Raw genomic sequence first — 18,700 nt, forward strand, 5'->3', positions numbered from 1 at the left:
GAGTGGGACCACGGTGCGCTCACAGGATGGAGGAGGAGGAGGAGGCGGGTTGGGCATGCGCCGATCTTTGCCGAGTGTAGCCGAAAACATCCGGAAGTGTAACGTGCAGGAGTGTCGGCTACGGCTGTGTATCTCTCTCACACACACGAGCTTTTTTAGTTAGAAAACTGGCCACCAGTTACACTTGTTTCAGCCGCCATCATGTCCGTGTTGTGTTATAATAAGGGATGTGGACAGCGATTTGATCCAGAAAATAACCCGGACGGTGAGTAACGTTAGTTGACTATCACTGTGTCCCGCAGCAGGCTGTTAGCAAGCTAACGTTAACCTCTGCTCATCTAGAAACTTCTATAGGCCTGTTGGGCCCATGTAGCTAACATAATGTTACTGTAACACAAGAACAACTTAATTCTTCACCACTTTTCTAGCTGATAACTCAGGACGCTACAGCACGTGGGCCTACTGTGACTTATCACGATGTTAGCTTGTTTAGCTAAACTCCTTTAATTAGCAGGTAAGGTAGAGGGAAACCTTAACGTTGGACTTTGGAGAAGACCAACTGTCTGTTACAGGACACACAGCACGTAGGGTTAAAGTTTCGGGGACACCTAATACAATGTTTTAACTTCGGGGAGGCTAAAGCACATTTTTAAAGTAATCCCACCTCTACAACTGTCATCACAAGTTATTTCGACATCAGCGAAATCACTCAGTTTCAATTCCAAGACAAAGTAACCAATTAACAGTAAGGTTCAGTTTTTCAAGATTATAGCTATGTCTGTGTTTATCAAAATATTCCATAAATACACAAAAACACAACAAACAAAGAAAACAGTTGTACCAAAGACATATGTCACTGTATAAAGTAGTGGTCGACCGATACAGATGTTTTAAGGCCGATATCAATTATTTCAACATCAGTCTTAACCGATCCCTGATATGTGCTGCCAATTTTTTTGGGCCAATTCTTGAATCCGATATTGCCTTTTCTCCCTCCATTTACATGATAAAAATGACACAATGATAACAAATGTTACACAAGTCTCAATTTAATAAAAAAACATATTAACAGTTGGATAGCGAACAATGTGAATGTTGTTCTAGGCCTGGAGGTGGTGGCGCCTCAGATGATTCACATATTTGATGTGTTTTTCTTTTTTCCGGTATCAGCAGCAGCTCACCAGAGAATGGCAGATGTTGCACCGAGCCTTGCCTGGTGTTTGCTCAGTGAAATGGGCTAATTGATCGGCGAACAAACGCACAAATCGGCCGATGCAGATACAAGTAAAAAACGCAAATATCAGCCAAATATATGGGCCAGCCGATATATCGGTCGACCTCTATTTTAGATGCAGGACTTTTACTTGTCTTGAAGTAATTCCGCAGTGTGTAAGATATAGTCATGGTAATTTTAATTGGCACACTACCAAGACAATGTGGAACCCACATAGTATGCTGCCAACTGTTATATCAATCTGTGAAAGTGAGAGCCGCGTCCCCAATAACCATGGACCTCATTTAGAATTAATGACATTTGACAAGTATAGTCAGGAAGATGTGTTTACAGTGCTTTTTTGTTATTGAAGCAGCGCCCAATTCTTTATTCCATGTAACAAAAGATGCCCCCTTAGACAAAAATATTTAACGCCACTTCATCATCATGAGCAAATCTAATTGCATTGCCTCTTGTCATGTTTGAGGCCATGGTTGAGTTGGTGTTAGCAGGTTTGGCACACGGTTATGGTGTATATGATCCTGGGAAATAGCAGATATGTCATTCTTGATTCCTCTGACCTTTAGGTGATAAATAATAAATAGTATGACAAACTTGCTGTTCTCTTATTGCTTCTTGATTTTGAGTTTTCTAACTTAAGATAAAGTTTGCTCATAAAACAACAAAGCCACTGATCTAAAGATAATTGAACGTTCAAGAGGATATTGTTGTCTTCAGCTCCCACGACAAAACTTCAATGAGTCCCTTATTTTTTCATTAGAACTGTCCTCTTCTGTCTTCGGCTAATACATAGTGTTGAGTGTCTGGTAATACACAATGAGTACATTTCCATTTTAATAGGATGGCTATCTTCATAACAAGAGAGTATATTATCATTACCCGTAGGAGTATGAAAGAGGTGTATCTAAGGCAACAGCATGGTGTGCACAGCTCCGACCGATTTGTGAGGACCATTCTGGATTTATGGTCTTACCTTGCCAAATTGCTTTATTCATTCTGCAGTGATTTATCCTTTAAGGTACTTCTAAAAGGAAAAAAAAAAAACATACAGCCTATTTTTTAAATAAGGCAAATCTTAATTGATGATATACTTTCTGATGGTATCAATAATATAAATTTTGCTTCAGTTTGAAAAACTTTTTTTCTCTCGACAGAAGTTTGTTAATTTGAAAGAAAAGTATAATAAGTATTTGCAATTAAGTTAATAATGTATCTCTATGTTTTAGTGTGCTGAACTTGTGCCTTTCGTTTAAACGGTGACGGCGTTTTTGGGGTTTAAAGACGCAAAAATCTGAAACCACCTTCCAAAGTGGAAAAGTTAAATACGCTCCGCCGTAGCGTGTCCGTCTACACTGCCAAGACGCAAAACTCTGCTCAGATCTGCTCACGTCACGTATGTGTTTATGTCACATCCATGCTCCAGTACAGGAAAATAAACAAACGTTGGATTATTTCCATGCGTCGGACCTTCAAGCTGCTCTGGCAGCTCTAATAAACTTACAGGAGTCTTTCCACCAAATGTACAGGATATGTACAGATAGTATTAGTGAACAGAGAAGGATCTGTAATTACCTCTATCACATTTTGGATGCAGCAATTGGTGGGAGGCGAGCCAGACGGCTGTGAACGAGACCTGGGAGATCTAGTGGATGGTGGATAACTTTGTGGAAGGAGTAGCTGATGAAAATGTGTGGCGTGAAAACTTCTGCGTACCCAAAGATGCTCTTATCGCTTTAAGTGATGCCGCCTGGCATGCATACAATCGAATTTCACACACTTTTGCGTCACCGTATGCACGCAGATTTCCTCCCGAAAATGCTCGTCTAAACGAGGAATAAAAAGTGAAGACGCAACGCCACTTTTGCGTCTTCTGTTCAGACCGTCCTCGTGTAAACGTAGCCTTAGATTGCTACATCTGTAGTCCACAAATTATTCCATGTCAACCTTTGGACTGGTGATGAGTTTCTATTCTATATATCTTACTCTTTGTGACTTACTTTTTGCCTTCTGAAACATTATTATAAGTACTTTTCTGCACAAACATGACCCATACAGCCACCAAATAATGCTGGAGATAATACAGCTACCAGTTGAGGATGCATTCATCTCTATAAACAGGTTCTGCATATGAATGCAGAGTAGTAGAGTAGTAGTGCATTACCAAGAAAGTGTTGCTGCCCATTAAACAGTTGGGAATTACTATAGATTATTTGCCGCTGTTATTACTCAAAACGCCTTGCCACATTCAGAAGCGTCGATTCTACAACTCCACTCCTCATTTTGTAAAAGAAATTAGCTTTTTCCACAGTGAGCAGTGCATTGTGTACTTCAAAAGCAGAAAATGATGTGGCTTTTATGAAACTATGCTGGTGTGTATAACACTCTTATCTATACCACAAATTTCCCTTAAATTAAACAAAGTTCTGTTTCCATTTCCACAGATGGCTGCACCTATCATCCAGGAGTCCCAGTGTTCCACGATGCATTGAAGGTAAAAATGCCTGAAAATCTACAGTTAGCTTGTTTCTTGTTATCTAGTCAAAGGTAACGTCTGTCTGACTTTCCCCAGGGATGGTCCTGCTGCAAGAGAAGAACGACTGACTTCTCAGACTTCCTCAGCATTGTTGTGAGTTTTAGTTTCTGTTTTAATCCATACTTTTAATCCTCCACGGTCCTGTTTCCATTGTCTATTGTTTTCACAGGCATTGGCTGCCACCTTTGCTGTGGCCATATTGGCCTGAGGATTCATTGTTGTGAGTCCAACTCAGTGACTTTCTTCTCCACAGGGCTGTACAAAAGGTGCCCACAACAAGGAGAGGCCCCCTGAGCCGGTGAAACCAGATGTGACATCATCAGGAGAAAAGAAAGACACAGATGACCAAAAACCAAAGTTTAACGAGTACATCATCTCCGCACCAAAGCCTCAGGAGGCGATACGCAGACCAAGGTTGTAGTTCAGACAGTTGATTTCATGCATAGTTTTTTTTTTGTATTCAATGCCATTGTAATACCCTTTTAAGCTCATACTTATTTGTGCAACAAACTCCAAAAAATGCTTATTCAGATAGAAAGATTAAGGAAAAAAACAAGATTTTTTTTCACTCAGTAGATCAACAGGGCTTTCAGTTTAAATCTAAATATCATTAGTATCAAATTCATAAATAAAAAATGGGTATAGGACGTATTGAATCTGCCTGAATACTGAGGATTCACAGTTCATAGTCAGAGGCGTTCTCCGGTCTTTTACCCTGAATGCCTCCTGAGTTCAAAAGACCGTAGACAAACGACTGATGAAGCGATTACTACTGAATGCTAAAACTCCTTTCAAGTCGTGTATTGGTCTTAGTTCTGGCTTCCTACCAAAGCCCTTATTTTGAGGAGATGTTGCAGATAATTTAGTCCTTACTTACAGCACAAACCACAATACCCTTCCAAATAGTTCTCAATGAAAAAAGAAATTAAAAACGACACCATTTGTTCCCTCCTTTGTGAATGTTTCATGCCTAATAGATTTGTTACCATTACAGTGCTGACGAGCCGATGGCGAGATTGCAGCATAAAGTCTCTGCCTCTCTGAAGCAGGCTCTGGAGAGACTGAAGCTTTCTGAAAATGCAGCTGAGAAAAAAGGTGATAACACAACTTCGTCTTCCTTTTCTTTCTCCTCTTATCTCTTCTGTGTTGCTGTTTTTTTTGTTCTCTTTATCCCAGACTACCATCCATTACCATCCTCTTCTTGTTACAGTAGACAGGAAGGTCATGTTGACAGGGGAAGTTAATGGATGTCCTCTGGGAATTTGCCTTCACCTGTGTCATTCACATCATGGAGTTAAAGCTGCAAGGGAAACATAACTTTTCAATGCTCTTCAAAGTCAATAATTTGGGTTTTTTCTTTCTGACTTTCTAGAGGAAGATAATGATGAGATCAAGATCGGAACAGCCTGTAAAAACGGTGGATGTACTAAAGTAGGTATATGTGTCAGTGTATACTGGAGTAAAAATCCCTAAATTTAGCCATTCCTCTGTAGGGCTTTGGCAAAAGCAGCTTAAATGTTTTAGTGTGTTTTGCTTTAAATTCATGCTGAAATTGTGGATTCTGCCAAATAAGTTTCCAGTACTTGATTTGTAGGCCAAATTCAATTCACATGTTTGAAGAAATCTATGACAGACGCCATTAAATCAAAACATAAACAAATCACGATAATGCCCCAGAAGAGCTCAGCGCTCTGGGAAAGGCAAAATAGATATAGAGAATTTTCCTCCTCCTTCATGTTTGCTCTGAGATGGATGCAAAGCAAAAAAAAATGTTCAAGCTAATCAGGCCTGTCAGAGCAGAAACCCCAAGATTAGAACATAAACTGTAGGGAGAATTTGCATTGACAGTTTAGTAGAAGCTTGGAGTAAGACTTTGATGATTTGCATAATTGTACTTCAACTCATGTGATTGAAAGCCATGAGATATTCTCTCAAGGGCTTCCTGCTTTTAGTTGATTAGCTGGGGTCTAGGTCTCAATGGGATCTAAATTGATACATTTTAACTTTTTCCAAAGACTCTATTAGAAAATGTGATATTAGTCATTTCCTATTTTCATACATATATGCCATCCTATTTGCCTTTTTGAGAACAAAATCAACCTGCTGCAGTCTTCTGAGCCACACTTTTTGTTTGTTTTCTTCAGAGTTTCGATGGACCTGCAAGCGATTCGGATGTTTGCTTATACCACTCTGGATTTCCTATCTTCCATGAAGGGTTAGTATAACTGAAAAAGCTCTGATCTTTAATCACTATGTTCCACTGTATCGACATGGAATGATAGGGAGTCTCTGGAAACCTGTAAAAACAACGTTGAGAGCAACACTCGTATTTTCCTGTTAGTCTTGTTCACTGATTCTCTTGAGTGACAAGTTATTGACCGCTAAAAATCCAGCGGGTGTCTGTGTTTCCGGCATCTTTCAGGATGAAATACTGGAGCTGCTGTAAGAGGAAAACCTCCGACTTTAACACCTTCCTCTCTCAAGAGGGCTGTACCAAGGGAACACATATATGGAGGAAAAAAGATGCGGTAGGTGTGCTTTGACAGCAAATAATCATGAAAGAGTGAGAGAGCCTCTGCTGTGACTCCATCTAGTGGTGTATGGGAGACACTTGTGCAGTAAAAAACACAATTTGTGCTGGACTGAAATTGAGTAATCAAACAATGCCTCAAATGTTTTTAAATCCCCATGCAGGGTAAGAAAGTGGTTCCATGTCGGTTCGACTGGCACCAGACTGGGTCGCAGGTCATCATCTCTATTTACGCCAAGAACGCCATCCCAGAGCTATGCTACGTGGATGCAAACAGCACCACGGTGAGGCATTCTAATGTCCTGTCAAAGGATTTCTATCCATAACTAAAACCCTTAGTTTTTGAAATCGTGTCCTTCTCAACTGAATGTTTATTTCTCTTCTCCTTCAGCTCGACATCCATGTTATATTTGAGGGAGAGAAGGAGTTTATGCAGAAAATCAGCCTGTGGGGAGTAAGTACAGCATCACTTTTAACCTGATTACCGGTTATATGCCGGTGTTATGACACATACCTTTTCTTGTACAGCATCCAAGCATTTGTGATTATTATGTAAATTGATTTAACATTTAAGACAATCAAGAATTATGAATTGGACAATAATGTAGTTGTTTATTTTATTTTTCTGATATTCTGGCTTTTTCCTTGGATGTATAGGATAAGCAAGAATAAGCCATGTGCTTCAGCCTATTCCTTTTTTGGTCATTGATTGTGAAAAAAAAAAAAAGAGTGTGAAATTAGATTTTTAAGAAATAAAAGAATTCGAACGGATACCATGATATCACTGTGATGGATGACAACATATGTTTTATTATTTGATTATCTATGCAAGGGTTATTTGCAATCAGGAACCAAATTTGCAGAAATTCAATTTTTTTCCACCAGAGTATGCACCTCTAAAAAAATGTAAATGTTAAAATATAGAAAAACCACTACACCTATATAATATATTTAGTTGAGTTGTGTACCTACATCATCCCAAATGTTTCCGACAATATTTAAACCTAGAGAAATCTCATTTTAATCAATGTCACGGCCTGTTTATTGTTTTTTTTACTATATATCCCCTCTCCGCATGCATCAGAATGGCTGTCTGCCAGAAGCTGTCATAAATTGACTTTTTATCAAGTATTAAGCCACTTTTATCAGAGAAAGCAGCTGAGCAAACCTCAGCAGCAGCCCCTCTGGGATGTCCTGTGTTAAAGAAACACTGAGACCACAAGCAGAAGAAATTACACACTGTGTGTTTAAGCCATGGCTTGAGTCTGCTCACTCTTGTTTGCTCAACTAGTATCTGTAATCACCTTATAACAATGGACCTAAACTATAATTGTCACCCTCCCTTCTTTCCTTGTAGGTGATAGACGCGAGTAAAAGCCTAGTGAACATGATGGCCGCCAAGATCGAGGTAGCCATGAAGAAGTCGGAGCCCATGCAGTGGGCTCGCCTGGACCTTCCTCCCCCACCCCCACCAAAGGAGAAGGAAACAGAAAAGGAGGAGACTGAGAGCGATGATGAAGACGAATGATGAGGAGTTAAAACTCTAACAGGGTGTGGAGCTGAATCCAAGGCCACACAATCCGATCTTTACCTCTTGAAAGAGTCGCCTCTTTTGCAGTCATTGAACTTTGGCCTCAACATTACAGTGACTCCCCTTTCATTCTTTGCAGATATTGGTCCTTTTATTGGTCAATATATATGTTGGAATGCTCCAGATACTTCAAGTATTTTTACAACAGTTTTTCACTGATTCATAATGGGGAAAAGTCAGATGAGACTTGTTAATTGCACTGAAATCCCCTGGGAAAATAACACAATACAGTAAGATATGATTTCGGTTTGGCCATGTTTAATCTCTGATCTATAAAGCTTATCATGTGGACTGCTCACATCGAGTCCACGCAAAGGACCACAGCTGTGACCATCCTCCATTTCCACAACGATTGGTAAAAGATTCATTCCATCCTTTAGTTTCACAAGTTGATTAAATTATTTTGTTGTTTTGTCCACTATTGTCACATCAGACTGAATGCTGTCTTCATAGATGTACATTCCCTCATCTGTGTGACATTAAGCTGCTCTATGTAGTTTGAGTAGGAAATTTATTCTCTAAGATGTCCACACTTGTATATTATGGAGTTTATTCTGAATAAATTGTGTTACAAGAAATACAACAGTTCCCTGGGCCTCTTAAACTTAAGTCTACCCCACATTTGTCCATTATAATTGTAGATTTACTCAGAATATGTTTTTTTACATGATTATACCTAATGTATATTTTGTACAAGTTCTTCTTCTGAATGATCAATGCTGTATTTATCTCCTCATTTCTCTTCAAAGCAACCAAGCGCAGTTTTAATGAGAATGTACTGTAATATCTGAGAATACCAAATGACTACAGAGTATTTTCAGAAAAGTACTGTATTATATAAATGCTAGACAGCATGTCTCAAGGCTTAGAATGTATGAATTTAATTTGGTTGAATGACACAAGACGTAAGGTTAAAATGATTAGGAAACGTATTTATCTTACCAAAAATAAACTTTTGTGTTGACCTTTTCAAGCTGGCTTGGTATGTGTGATAGTTTATATATCCTACTGTGAATATTTCTAGCATATATTATGTGCAGACCAAGTTTTTTTTTAGAGTTGAATAACGGCAGACTCCTCCGACAGTTGTGACCTTGTGAGACGAAACACTTCTCTTGAATAAAAGTAGGTGTGACCTTTCAAGTGAAGATTTTGATCCACAAGCAACTTTGGGAATTGCAGTGACTTTTACAAATGTCAAAGTTTTTAAAAGTGCTGCATAACTTTAAGGTTAGCATAGTGAACTCTGTCCCGGTGCTGTGAAGATGTCTCAGACCTTGACATCTGTGCAGACATCACCTTTCCAAAAGCATGTCTCACACCACAAACGTGAATCCATTTAAATGTGGTTAAAATGTGGTACAGTCAACTCCCACACAAAGATAATAAAAGACAGTCCCCTAAGGCTTTTGTACATGTATCCGAAAAGAGTTGGATATATGTAGGATCTAATTTCCTTATGCCTACATAGATGACTGATGCAACATATGGCAGAACATTATTTTGAAAGCAATCCGCTAAAGCCATGTAAACTAGAGAGAATAAATCTGAAAAATCTTTGTGGAACATTTCCACGACAGAAACCATCAATGTTTCACAGACCATGTCTGAAATGGAAATTTAAAGCTTGTGGGTGGAACATGACCAAAGTTAAAATGCCTCTTAACCCATTTTAAAACTTCCTAAATGCACAGTGCTTTTTTAAATCGTTTAATACAGTTTAAATACATGGCCAGTAACACATATTCAATCTTTACAATAAGCCTACAATGTATAATTTACATTGCTTTAATAGGCGAGCTGTTCCTTCACATAGATGTTTGGTAGTTAGGGTGTTTGGTGTCCTCTGAGTCGCTGCCCCAGATAAGTGGCTGTCTTTCTGGGAGAGCAAAAAAGTTTTTCCACTTTCTGTCATGCAGCCAAGGCGCACCTTTGTATCGACGTTTTGCAGTGAGGACGGCAGCAGCTATGATCACTGCTACAATCCCTCCACAGAGCCCTGCAAGCAGCAGCCAGGGCCACACATTCTGCAGATCGTCCAGGTAAGGGCGCATGGATTCCTCTAGCCTCTGGTCTGGAAACAAAATGTTTGAGTTTACTCAAATGACAATAGCAAGTAACATTCTTTTATTTAACACATAAGAACCCATGGTGACACCCTTGTAACAAATACTTTAAATCTTCTAGAATCTAAGATTCAACCCATTTAACAATTCTAACCCATTAATAGGGTGTCCTGTATTGCATTTAACTTGTTCTGACCATATTTCCTGTCACAATTTTGATATATGTTATGGAGATGCAAACAAAAAGGCAAATGGTTATTTGTTTTTATTTATTCTTATTTTGTTGCATAAAAACAAATCTGAAAAATAATTTGTTGTTAAACAGCACTATTCATGTCACAATTTTGATAAATGTTATGGAGATGCAAAGAAAACGTCAAATTTGTGTTTCTGTGAGCAGAAAATGTCTAGTTTATTTATTTTAGAATTAGGAATATTATGAACACAAATACCATAAACGCCCAATGTAACGTTTATGTCACATCACAGATCTTTGACATTTAGGGGTATTTTAAAAAGAAAAAAACATCATAAATGTGTTCTATGTGGTCCACTTGGTCTGTGGTATATCCCCCATTATTTTCCTTTAAGGATATTTGGGTCTGGGTTCTTATGGGTTAAATAATGTCTTTTTGAGGTATGAATGAACTTTGGATAATGGAGAATAGTTTGCATATTTCCTCAAATGCAAATTAATATGAAAAAGAGAAACGCTCCATTTAGCTAGAACTTACTAGCATCCAGCAGATGTGAATATTCATATCCCAGGTCCTTGCTGGAGATGAAGAAGTCTCTGTTTCTGTGGAGGGGCAGGAACGGCACCATGTGGTATTCACTGTTGTGCCCGATAGGAGCATCCGAGTCTGGATACTGTGATGGAGATGGTCTGTGCATCCTAAGCCATCGCTCATAGATGCTTTAATAGAAAATGGAAACTGGTTAGTGCAAGTGTGCAAGCAAGTCTATTTAAGCTCTTAAACAAAATGTGTCCGCTTGTTTCACCTGTCCACAAAAGCATGGTGGAGAAGGAATATGGGGTCATTGGCTGAGCCCTGCACTGAGGACATGGATCCGTTCATGAACACATGGAGAGCAGCGTGCATGCCCATATGGGAACTGTTTCCTATTCCTGTCCGAGGATCCCCGAATCCTGCGAGGTAAGACGAATTTTTAGTAATTATTAACAAAGGTGGCAACAGCAGGAGGCGTTTTTTTGTTTTTGTTTGCCTGTTTGTTTGTTTGGTAACATTTTATATTAAGGTACACATATTCAACATTAATTAGTTGCTTATTAGCATGCAAAAAAGTAACATATTGGCTCTTAATTAGTCATTATAAAGTAGTGATAATTGCCTTATTCTGCATGGCCTTATTATACAACCAGTAAGCATTAACTAAGAGTTTTCCCTCAATAACCTCAGAATTATTGCTTATTAGTAGTAAGTAAGGAAGTTGTTAAGAGCCAATATGTTACTTATTTGCATGCTAATAAGCAACTAATTAATGTTGAATACGTGTACCTTAAAATAAAGTGTTACCGTTTGTTTTTGTAAAATTAGAATTTTGTAAAAAAAATTTAAATTAAAAAAATTCCCCGTTGTGGGATTTTTTTAAAGGAATATCTTATCTTAAAATCAAAACAAATGATGGCATTTTTGAAAGTAACTGACTGACTCTCCAACTCACTAAAGCAGCGACTGTATTTTCCAAAGAAAATAACGATGCCTACAGAGGAAACTTCAGAAACAAGTGAGATCCAAAATCAATGAGGTGTGAATTAAATCTTCCATGAAAGATTTGTTAGAAAGGAAATAGCCAATATCACCATTACTCAGCAAATTGCACCAAAACCAAAAGAAATCTAAATTGTGTGATGGGGAAAATTGTACCTTTAATGCATACCCAACTGACTCAAATGTCAACTTGTATATTTAAAAGTAATTCACTAATGCATTATAACAGGTTATTAAAATATATACAATTTTAGAAATGCATTATTAAAACCTGTCTGGGTTTTTTAATATTATGAGTCTTATTGAAAGTGGTGAGTCGTCATCCGTTCTATTCATACTGTTCACATAAACATAATTTAAAGGCCACAAATAAAAGTGCAAGTAATCTTTAACAGCATACAGAGGATCCTACACATATGGAGCAAATTACAGGGCCAAGTCAGGCAGAGTACTGACACGGTGAAGAGCAGCAGTGCAGCTGTGTATAATTTAGAGCAGCTCAGGGACTGATATCACTGTAACGGAGTGTGTGTGCAATTTTGGTCAAGCTTATCAGACCTTCCAGAGTGTTCCTGAAGCTCATGTTGGCACTGCGGTCCATGGCTCCGGTGTCATAGTTGGGCAGACTGAGAGTGAACTCCACCTCTGCTGAAGTTGGTAATCGTTCAACCACATTCCGATTGTGGTTTCCAGGATTACGACGCAGCGGGCCTTCTTCCCTGGCATCACATAACACACCTCTGTTACTGTATTCCTCTGCTCGGGAGCACAGGACCTGTTGGTGGAGGCACACAGTAACATATTGCAATATTCAGTCCATAAAAGCACCAGCAGAAACACCAGCAATTACCTGAAATTGGTCAGAGTGTTTGGAAATAACTAGGGCGGTTATAATTACTGTGTAATTACTGTCATGGTAAAGCTGAAGCTAAAGCAAAAAACTGACTGTAAAAGCATTTTTGCAATCCTCTTGATCAAAACAGATGTTTTAGTGATGTTAGGGGGTAAACGTTGCTGTTATTTATATTCATTTAAAATTTGGATACACAGTTAGATTAAATGTACCTGAATTTGTATAATATTTTAAGTAAATACATAAAAATAAAATTAAAAAATGGTTTCAATATGGTAATTGAAAAATAAATCCACTAATACATATTACTTAGGTATAAAGACTTCATAACCATTGAGCTCCTGCAGCTTATAACATTGTGACTATCATTTTAACTGGATCTTATTACATATCTGAACACACACACACACAGACACAGACACACACAGACACACACACACACACACACACACACACACACATTAACTGCCATTATGCATATTGTTTATATATTTACATTCAATTTACATTAAGAATACAGTTAATTTAGTTGCATTTTGCAAAACTGGAATTTTGCAATAACTATCTGCCCCCTGAATATAGGTAACCATAAACAAAAGTAATTAAGGCATAATAGTTAGATTACTCAACTCATCTTGGACTTAAGCATGAAGAGAGAGACAAAAAAATATATTTGTGTCATGTCAAGTGAATTCATGTAACTAAAGGTATCAGTCTCTTAACAGACCCGAAGCACGTTAATAAAGATAACACGGTTGTGGAACTGAGCCCCTGTGGGAAAGTTTTGTCAAAATGAAAAACATTTACTTTTTTAATGTGATGGTAAGTGTTTGTGTTTTTCAGGGTTAATATTTGTAATAAAAGTGATTCACCTTCTTATGGTATTTGCACTCAATAAAAAAATATATAAAACCTGTAAAATAAAACAGTACATTTCTTTTACAGTGTATGACACTGAAGAAAAAAAAAACCAAGAAATTCCCTGAACAGGTTATGGCAGATTAGCAAAAGCAGATTTTTGATTAGAATATGGACTTTGAATTTACCAGGCACCTCAAGAAACTTGCAACCCAGTTTCATGAACTTGCATTTGACAAGCAAGAATGGCATTTACTCATTTATCCTAACCTTGGGACAAGCTCTGCCATAGCACTAGCCTTATTGAACGTCCATTGTTCCATATAGAACCATATTAATTAGATAGCGTTTTTATTCCCATGAGTGCACAACAACCTGTAACTCCCTTCTTCCCTTGATTTTTATTACAATTACATGTCTTAGATTCTGTTGTTTTAATTATTTTTAATACAAAACGTTTTTAATGATCATTGCTGGAGGAAGATTGAAGCTGTAACTTTGGGTTATGGGAAGAAAAAAAGGGCAAATAAGAAGAAGGAGTGAACAGAATAACTTTCCAGAAGAAGTTGAAGGAGTTAGGCTACTTGAGTGTGTTTACCCTCCAAGAAGAGAAGACCGAGCCTGGGCTGAGAAAGCTGGGATCCTGGGGGCTCCGGTCCCCCATCAGCTCGTCCGTGCACACGTCACATCCCTGGGCATCCCTCCAGTCCCAGTAGGGGATGGTGAAGCTCATGTCCCCGGTCAGCTTCCTGATCTCGTGCTCCCAGTGTAGCAGGTAGACACGGTGCCACGGGAGAAACGCGGGCGCCCAGTGGGCAAAGTCCACATCTGTCCACACATTCCCCGGGCCGCCGAGCAGCGCGTCTCGGGACACGTAGTAATGCATCCACACAAACACATCATACACGGACACATCAGCGAACATTGGGTTGGAGCCGTTCTCCATCTCCTGGTAGGTTCCGGTGACCACAACGTAGTCCCTGCTGGTCGTCTGCTTGGCCAAGTTCAGGTAGGACACAAGTCTGATCTTCTCGGCCCGGGACAGGTGGAACACGTTCCTCCTGAGAGACTCTCTCCTCTCGTTACAGTTCACTCCGAAGTAGCCAAACTTACAGTCCGCGCAGTTGAAACCCATGAAGTTCCCGACGCACTGGCAAGTCCGGTTGTAGAAAACCAAGGGCCACTTCTCCCTGTCGTCCAACCCGGAGAAGGGGTACTGCGGCCCGTCTGGCTGCTCCGTCACCTCCACATCCTGGCAGAAGCCCCGACCCGAGCTGGCTCCGCAGGGCGAGCCGTCCCCTTCCCAGGGCGGGCAGCACGCCTTAGTGCGCAAGGCCTCCCGGGTGGCACACAGACGGGGAAATTGTTGATAGGTGGGTACAAAACACAACACGAAACTAATTATTGTAAGTGGCCTCATACTTTGCGGGCGGCGAGTCGTCACGAATGCACTAAAGGCCCAAGTGTTTCTCTCACAGGCTTAAATTCTTTGGAGTTTTCACCGGGCACCCCCTCCTCTGAGCCGGTCACATGCCGCTTAACCTCAGGGTGAAGCATGAGAAAGGGAGGGGGGTTCACACATCCCATAAGACTGAAGCCAAACTCTGTCTGGAAAAAAAATGGAATTACATGAAAATTCATTCAAGCATTACTATAATGGGATTTGTAATGTGTGTGGGGCTGTAATGAAAGTTAAATGTCTACTTACCACTTCATACCTTATATCATATAAACATTGTCTAGAACACACCAAAAAATAAAAATCTCTGAGGGTGATTTAAAGGCTTATAAAGGCCTATATGACCAGAACTGAGGGTGACCACAGAAGCTTATATGATGTAGTTACACTGATTTTACAGTGATTTTCTGCTAGAAACACAGCTTGTTTTCCAATAGAGTTATAAGCATTAAACAGGCGTGATAAGTGACCTTTCAACACACACACACACACACACACACACACACACACACACACACACACACACACAGTGCTTCAAATAAAGTAAACTGTTATTTCTGGAATTATGGGATGAAAACCACCATAACGGTATTCGCACCTCGAAGTTAAAGAGACACATTGAGGATGAATAGAGTAACTTTATTCTACCATAAAATGCCCATGTGTGTTTTTTGTCTTTCCTCTATTTGTGATATAAGAAAGTTGTAGGGCAGATTACTCATCAACAGTGAAAAATGATCCAGGCTATTTCATTTAAAGTCACAGGCATTTTTACACATTGCATGCAGGTATAAAGTCATGAAGAACATAGCTCCTGTCAGAATTCAAAGGCATTTTTTAGTGCTTTATTAAAATACGTAAAAGATGTTTGCACTTTTGACAAAACTAAAACTCTCCTTCTTTGATGTTTTGTAATAAGATCACATTTGTTGTCTTTTTTTGAGCTCAAATGATCCCACAATAATTTAACCTACAGTGTAAACTAATGCTGGGGCTTGAAACAAAGGATTCGCTGTGAACAAGCTGGTGAGTAAAGCATGACAAAAGCAAGACATAGCCTCAGGCAGAAATATATACGCATTTCAACAAATCCTTTTCAGAAGAAAACTGTGATGACTTGGTTTTCTCAGTACTGCTGTCTCACATTGTTAACCTGAGATCATAAACATTGTGCACCCTGACCTTTTAACCTTTAGTCTAACCCTATAAAGCCTGAACCATGAAATAATTGCCAGAAAATTCAATTTTTTTTAAAACCGAGTGCTTATTAACTTGCTGACGAATTTTAAAAAATAAATAAATTGCATATATGAATTCTAATTTGTATCATATTTGATACATCAGGTCTTTTTGTGCAATTTGTTGCTCACAGTTTGTTTTTCTTGAACTAACAAAAACATCAAACAACAACATTTTTAACTTTTCCTTTTTCCTCAAACATGCAAAATACATATTTTTTTCCATATAACACAACATCATACATCTGCTGATATGAAGTTTTTTAATGCAGCAATGATTGATCCACTCATGGAACCTGCATATCATTTTTGCTACATCCGGTTTTTTTTGTGCAATTTGTTGCTCAGTTTGTTTATCTTCAACACATGTATACATCAGGTTTTTGATGATGTAGAGGTCTCAAAAATTACTGTATCTAATATGATACACTTGGCTTTATAGGGCTAATGACTATGGAACTCTTTGCATGTGATATTTTTCAGGCAAGGAGGTCCATGACAGAAAACAAGTCACCACCAGAGGGCGCCATGCAACTGCTTTCAATTACAAATCTCTTTGCATAAATGACGATTGACCAAGGCTACCTTCTCTGTCTCCCAAGGCAACTAACAAACCAGAATTCTGCAGGCAGACATGCATTCATTTGGTTCCTGGTATTGAATACCAATGTAGAAACATCTTCAATCACACATTTGATCTCCATTTGAATAGACTTTCCAAATATCCTCTGAAAAGATTGTTGCTGTTGGATATGCCTCACACATCTTAGTTAATAAGCACAGTGAAAATGAGTAAATGAGTGACTGTGACTTCCTCTTTTGTCATAAATAGATTAATTGTACCCAGTTTGCTCTTTTTCCTATTATGGTAGCCTTTCTAAATTAAAGTATGTTTCACTTGATCAACTAAACTGAACAACATGTTATAATTTAATTATCAGCATCTCACTATTGACTTCTTTCTCACCTGTGCAACTAAAAGCCTCTGGTTTGGTGACAGTTAATGTTTTTCATGTGTAAATGACTTTGATTCCAAAAAGTGAGTCTCATGACAATCTGGTTTGGAGTACAATGACGTGGGTAAGAAATACACTTTATATTTTGCAAGACAGACCTTTAAATGGACTTGGAATGATTCTGCCCTTGGGCAATAGAGCGAAAGAGTGGCAGTAAAGTGTATTAAAGTATAATTTCTCTTTTCAGCCCTGGACACTATCGTTTCCCTTCCAGCTCAGAAGAACTTCAACCATGTCTCTTTGAACACAGAGGCTGGAATGACAAATTTAATGAAAAGCCATGGAGCATCAAGGAGAATAGATAAAATGTTTTTTTTACTTTTCTTCACATTTTAAACTGTGAATAAAGTCAAACTTCCCTCAAGCTCAGGAAGGTTAGCCACAAAAGACAAAGAGGTGGATGCTTTTGTTTTCTCTTAAAATAAAAAAGAGTGATATTAAGAAGTGACAGAAGAAGGACTCTGGAAACTGGATGTAAAATGTAACTTTCTAATCAAAGGGAATCATCTCCTTTCAATGTCTGATTAATGATTAATCGATCAGTCACATTAAAATAATGAAAGAGAGGAGGGTCAGCAGGAACTTTAAATGCAAGGGAAATGAAACTTATAAGACAAGTTGATTGTTAGATCATGTCTCATAGTATACACCACCAACTCTTTGAAGCCCCAAAATTATGCTTTATTTCAGAGAACGCTAAAAATCCACCGTTTATCGTCGAACAAAACTGTAAAAACATGTATAAACATGACAGTTCTTGAACCGATCATCGGTTATGAAAGTTTCCGTTCGAAAAAGTAACCTACATTCCTACATGTCTCATTTTAAAGGTCACCCAAAATAAAGCGTTTGGAATAACTAGATCTTGATTTAAAAAAAATAATAATAATAATAAATTCTACGCCCCATTCTACGCTTCGACCAAACTGAGAAGCCATGATTTATTTTTGAGTCACGTGACAAATGACAATCAAATGACACTGAAAATCAGACAGAAGTGCAGGCTGTTTACACAGAGCAGAGAGGAGAGGACAGGAGAGGTTTTAAAAATGTATATAGTTCAATATATGCAGGTGGAGACCTGTTTTCCCCAATATTCAGGAAAGTACTGTAATTTATTATTTAAAAAAAAAAAAGTAATTTATCACAGAAATTCAACTTGCGTTTTTTCTTTTTTTATGATTTATGTCATTATACTTGTGTTATACTGCACAAACACATTTCTTTAGTTATTCCCTATTCTAGCCATGATTCAATAGAGGCGCAGGACTTATTGCAGTGACATTCAAGGCCACAGGAAGTAAATTGTAAAAAGAGCAAAACGCGGCTTTGGTTCAGAGGGTTAATTATTATTCGTTACAGATGTGACCTCTGATCGTGTATCCTTTATGTGTTTTCTTCTGTATGTGTGTGTTTATTTCTTTTTCCATGCTAACATGCAGCTCTTTGACTCGCCTCCCATAGCTTTCCACAGATCTGCTCATTTAGTCACTGTTGATGCTCCATGCTCTCCACTGTTTTGGAGTAGGAGGAGGAGGAGGAGGTGGAGAAGGAGGGAGGAGGGGGGGCGCCGTGTGCGTCAGTAAGTC

The 18,700-nt window shown here is 38.6% G+C and overlaps 2 protein-coding genes across 2 annotated transcripts; one reads left to right on the forward strand and one right to left on the reverse strand.

Annotated features, from left to right (window-relative positions):
• Positions 1–68: 68 nt before the first annotated feature.
• On the forward strand, positions 69–8,861 carry chordc1b (cysteine and histidine-rich domain (CHORD) containing 1b). Its single transcript, XM_059352281.1, has 11 exons — positions 69–265; positions 3,676–3,725; positions 3,804–3,860; positions 4,021–4,181; positions 4,762–4,862; positions 5,140–5,198; positions 5,912–5,982; positions 6,190–6,295; positions 6,462–6,581; positions 6,689–6,751; positions 7,655–8,861. Exons 1-11 carry the CDS (start codon positions 202–204, stop codon positions 7,823–7,825), a joined length of 1,023 nt encoding a protein of 340 aa, XP_059208264.1. The 5' UTR covers positions 69–201; the 3' UTR covers positions 7,826–8,861.
• A 721-nt stretch (positions 8,862–9,582) lies between these two features.
• LOC131986398 (tyrosinase-like) lies at positions 9,583–14,818 on the reverse strand. Its single transcript, XM_059351327.1, has 5 exons — positions 13,997–14,818; positions 12,246–12,462; positions 10,957–11,104; positions 10,689–10,870; positions 9,583–9,962 (listed from the first exon to the last, which is right to left on the reverse strand). Exons 1-5 carry the CDS (start codon positions 14,816–14,818, stop codon positions 9,697–9,699), a joined length of 1,635 nt encoding a protein of 544 aa, XP_059207310.1. The 3' UTR covers positions 9,583–9,696.
• Between the last annotated feature and the right edge of the window lie 3,882 nt (positions 14,819–18,700).

The sequence above is a fragment of the Centropristis striata genome, chromosome 15 (assembly GCF_030273125.1).
Source record: "Centropristis striata isolate RG_2023a ecotype Rhode Island chromosome 15, C.striata_1.0, whole genome shotgun sequence".
Classification (NCBI taxonomy): domain Eukaryota; kingdom Metazoa; phylum Chordata; class Actinopteri; order Perciformes; family Serranidae; genus Centropristis; species Centropristis striata.

What these genes read in the sequence shown, in the direction of transcription:
- chordc1b (XM_059352281.1), top strand. Translation starts at nt 202, where the DNA reads ATGTCCGTGTTGTGTTATAATAAGGGATGTGGACAGCGATTTGATCCA. An exon ending in TCCAGAAAATAACCCGGACG is followed by an intron (nt 266 to 3,675) that starts GTGAGTAACGTT and finishes CCATTTCCACAG; the next exon opens with ATGGCTGCACCTATCATCCA. An exon ending in TGTTCCACGATGCATTGAAG is followed by an intron (nt 3,726 to 3,803) that starts GTAAAAATGCCT and finishes GACTTTCCCCAG; the next exon opens with GGATGGTCCTGCTGCAAGAG.
- LOC131986398 (XM_059351327.1), bottom strand. Translation starts at nt 14,818, where the DNA reads ATGAGGCCACTTACAATAATTAGTTTCGTGTTGTGTTTTGTACCCACC. An exon ending in CGGTCTTCTCTTCTTGGAGG is followed by an intron (nt 12,463 to 13,996) that starts GTAAACACACTC and finishes CTCCACCAACAG; the next exon opens with GTCCTGTGCTCCCGAGCAGA. An exon ending in TTCACATCTGCTGGATGCTA is followed by an intron (nt 9,963 to 10,688) that starts GTAAGTTCTAGC and finishes TTTTGTTTCCAG; the next exon opens with ACCAGAGGCTAGAGGAATCC.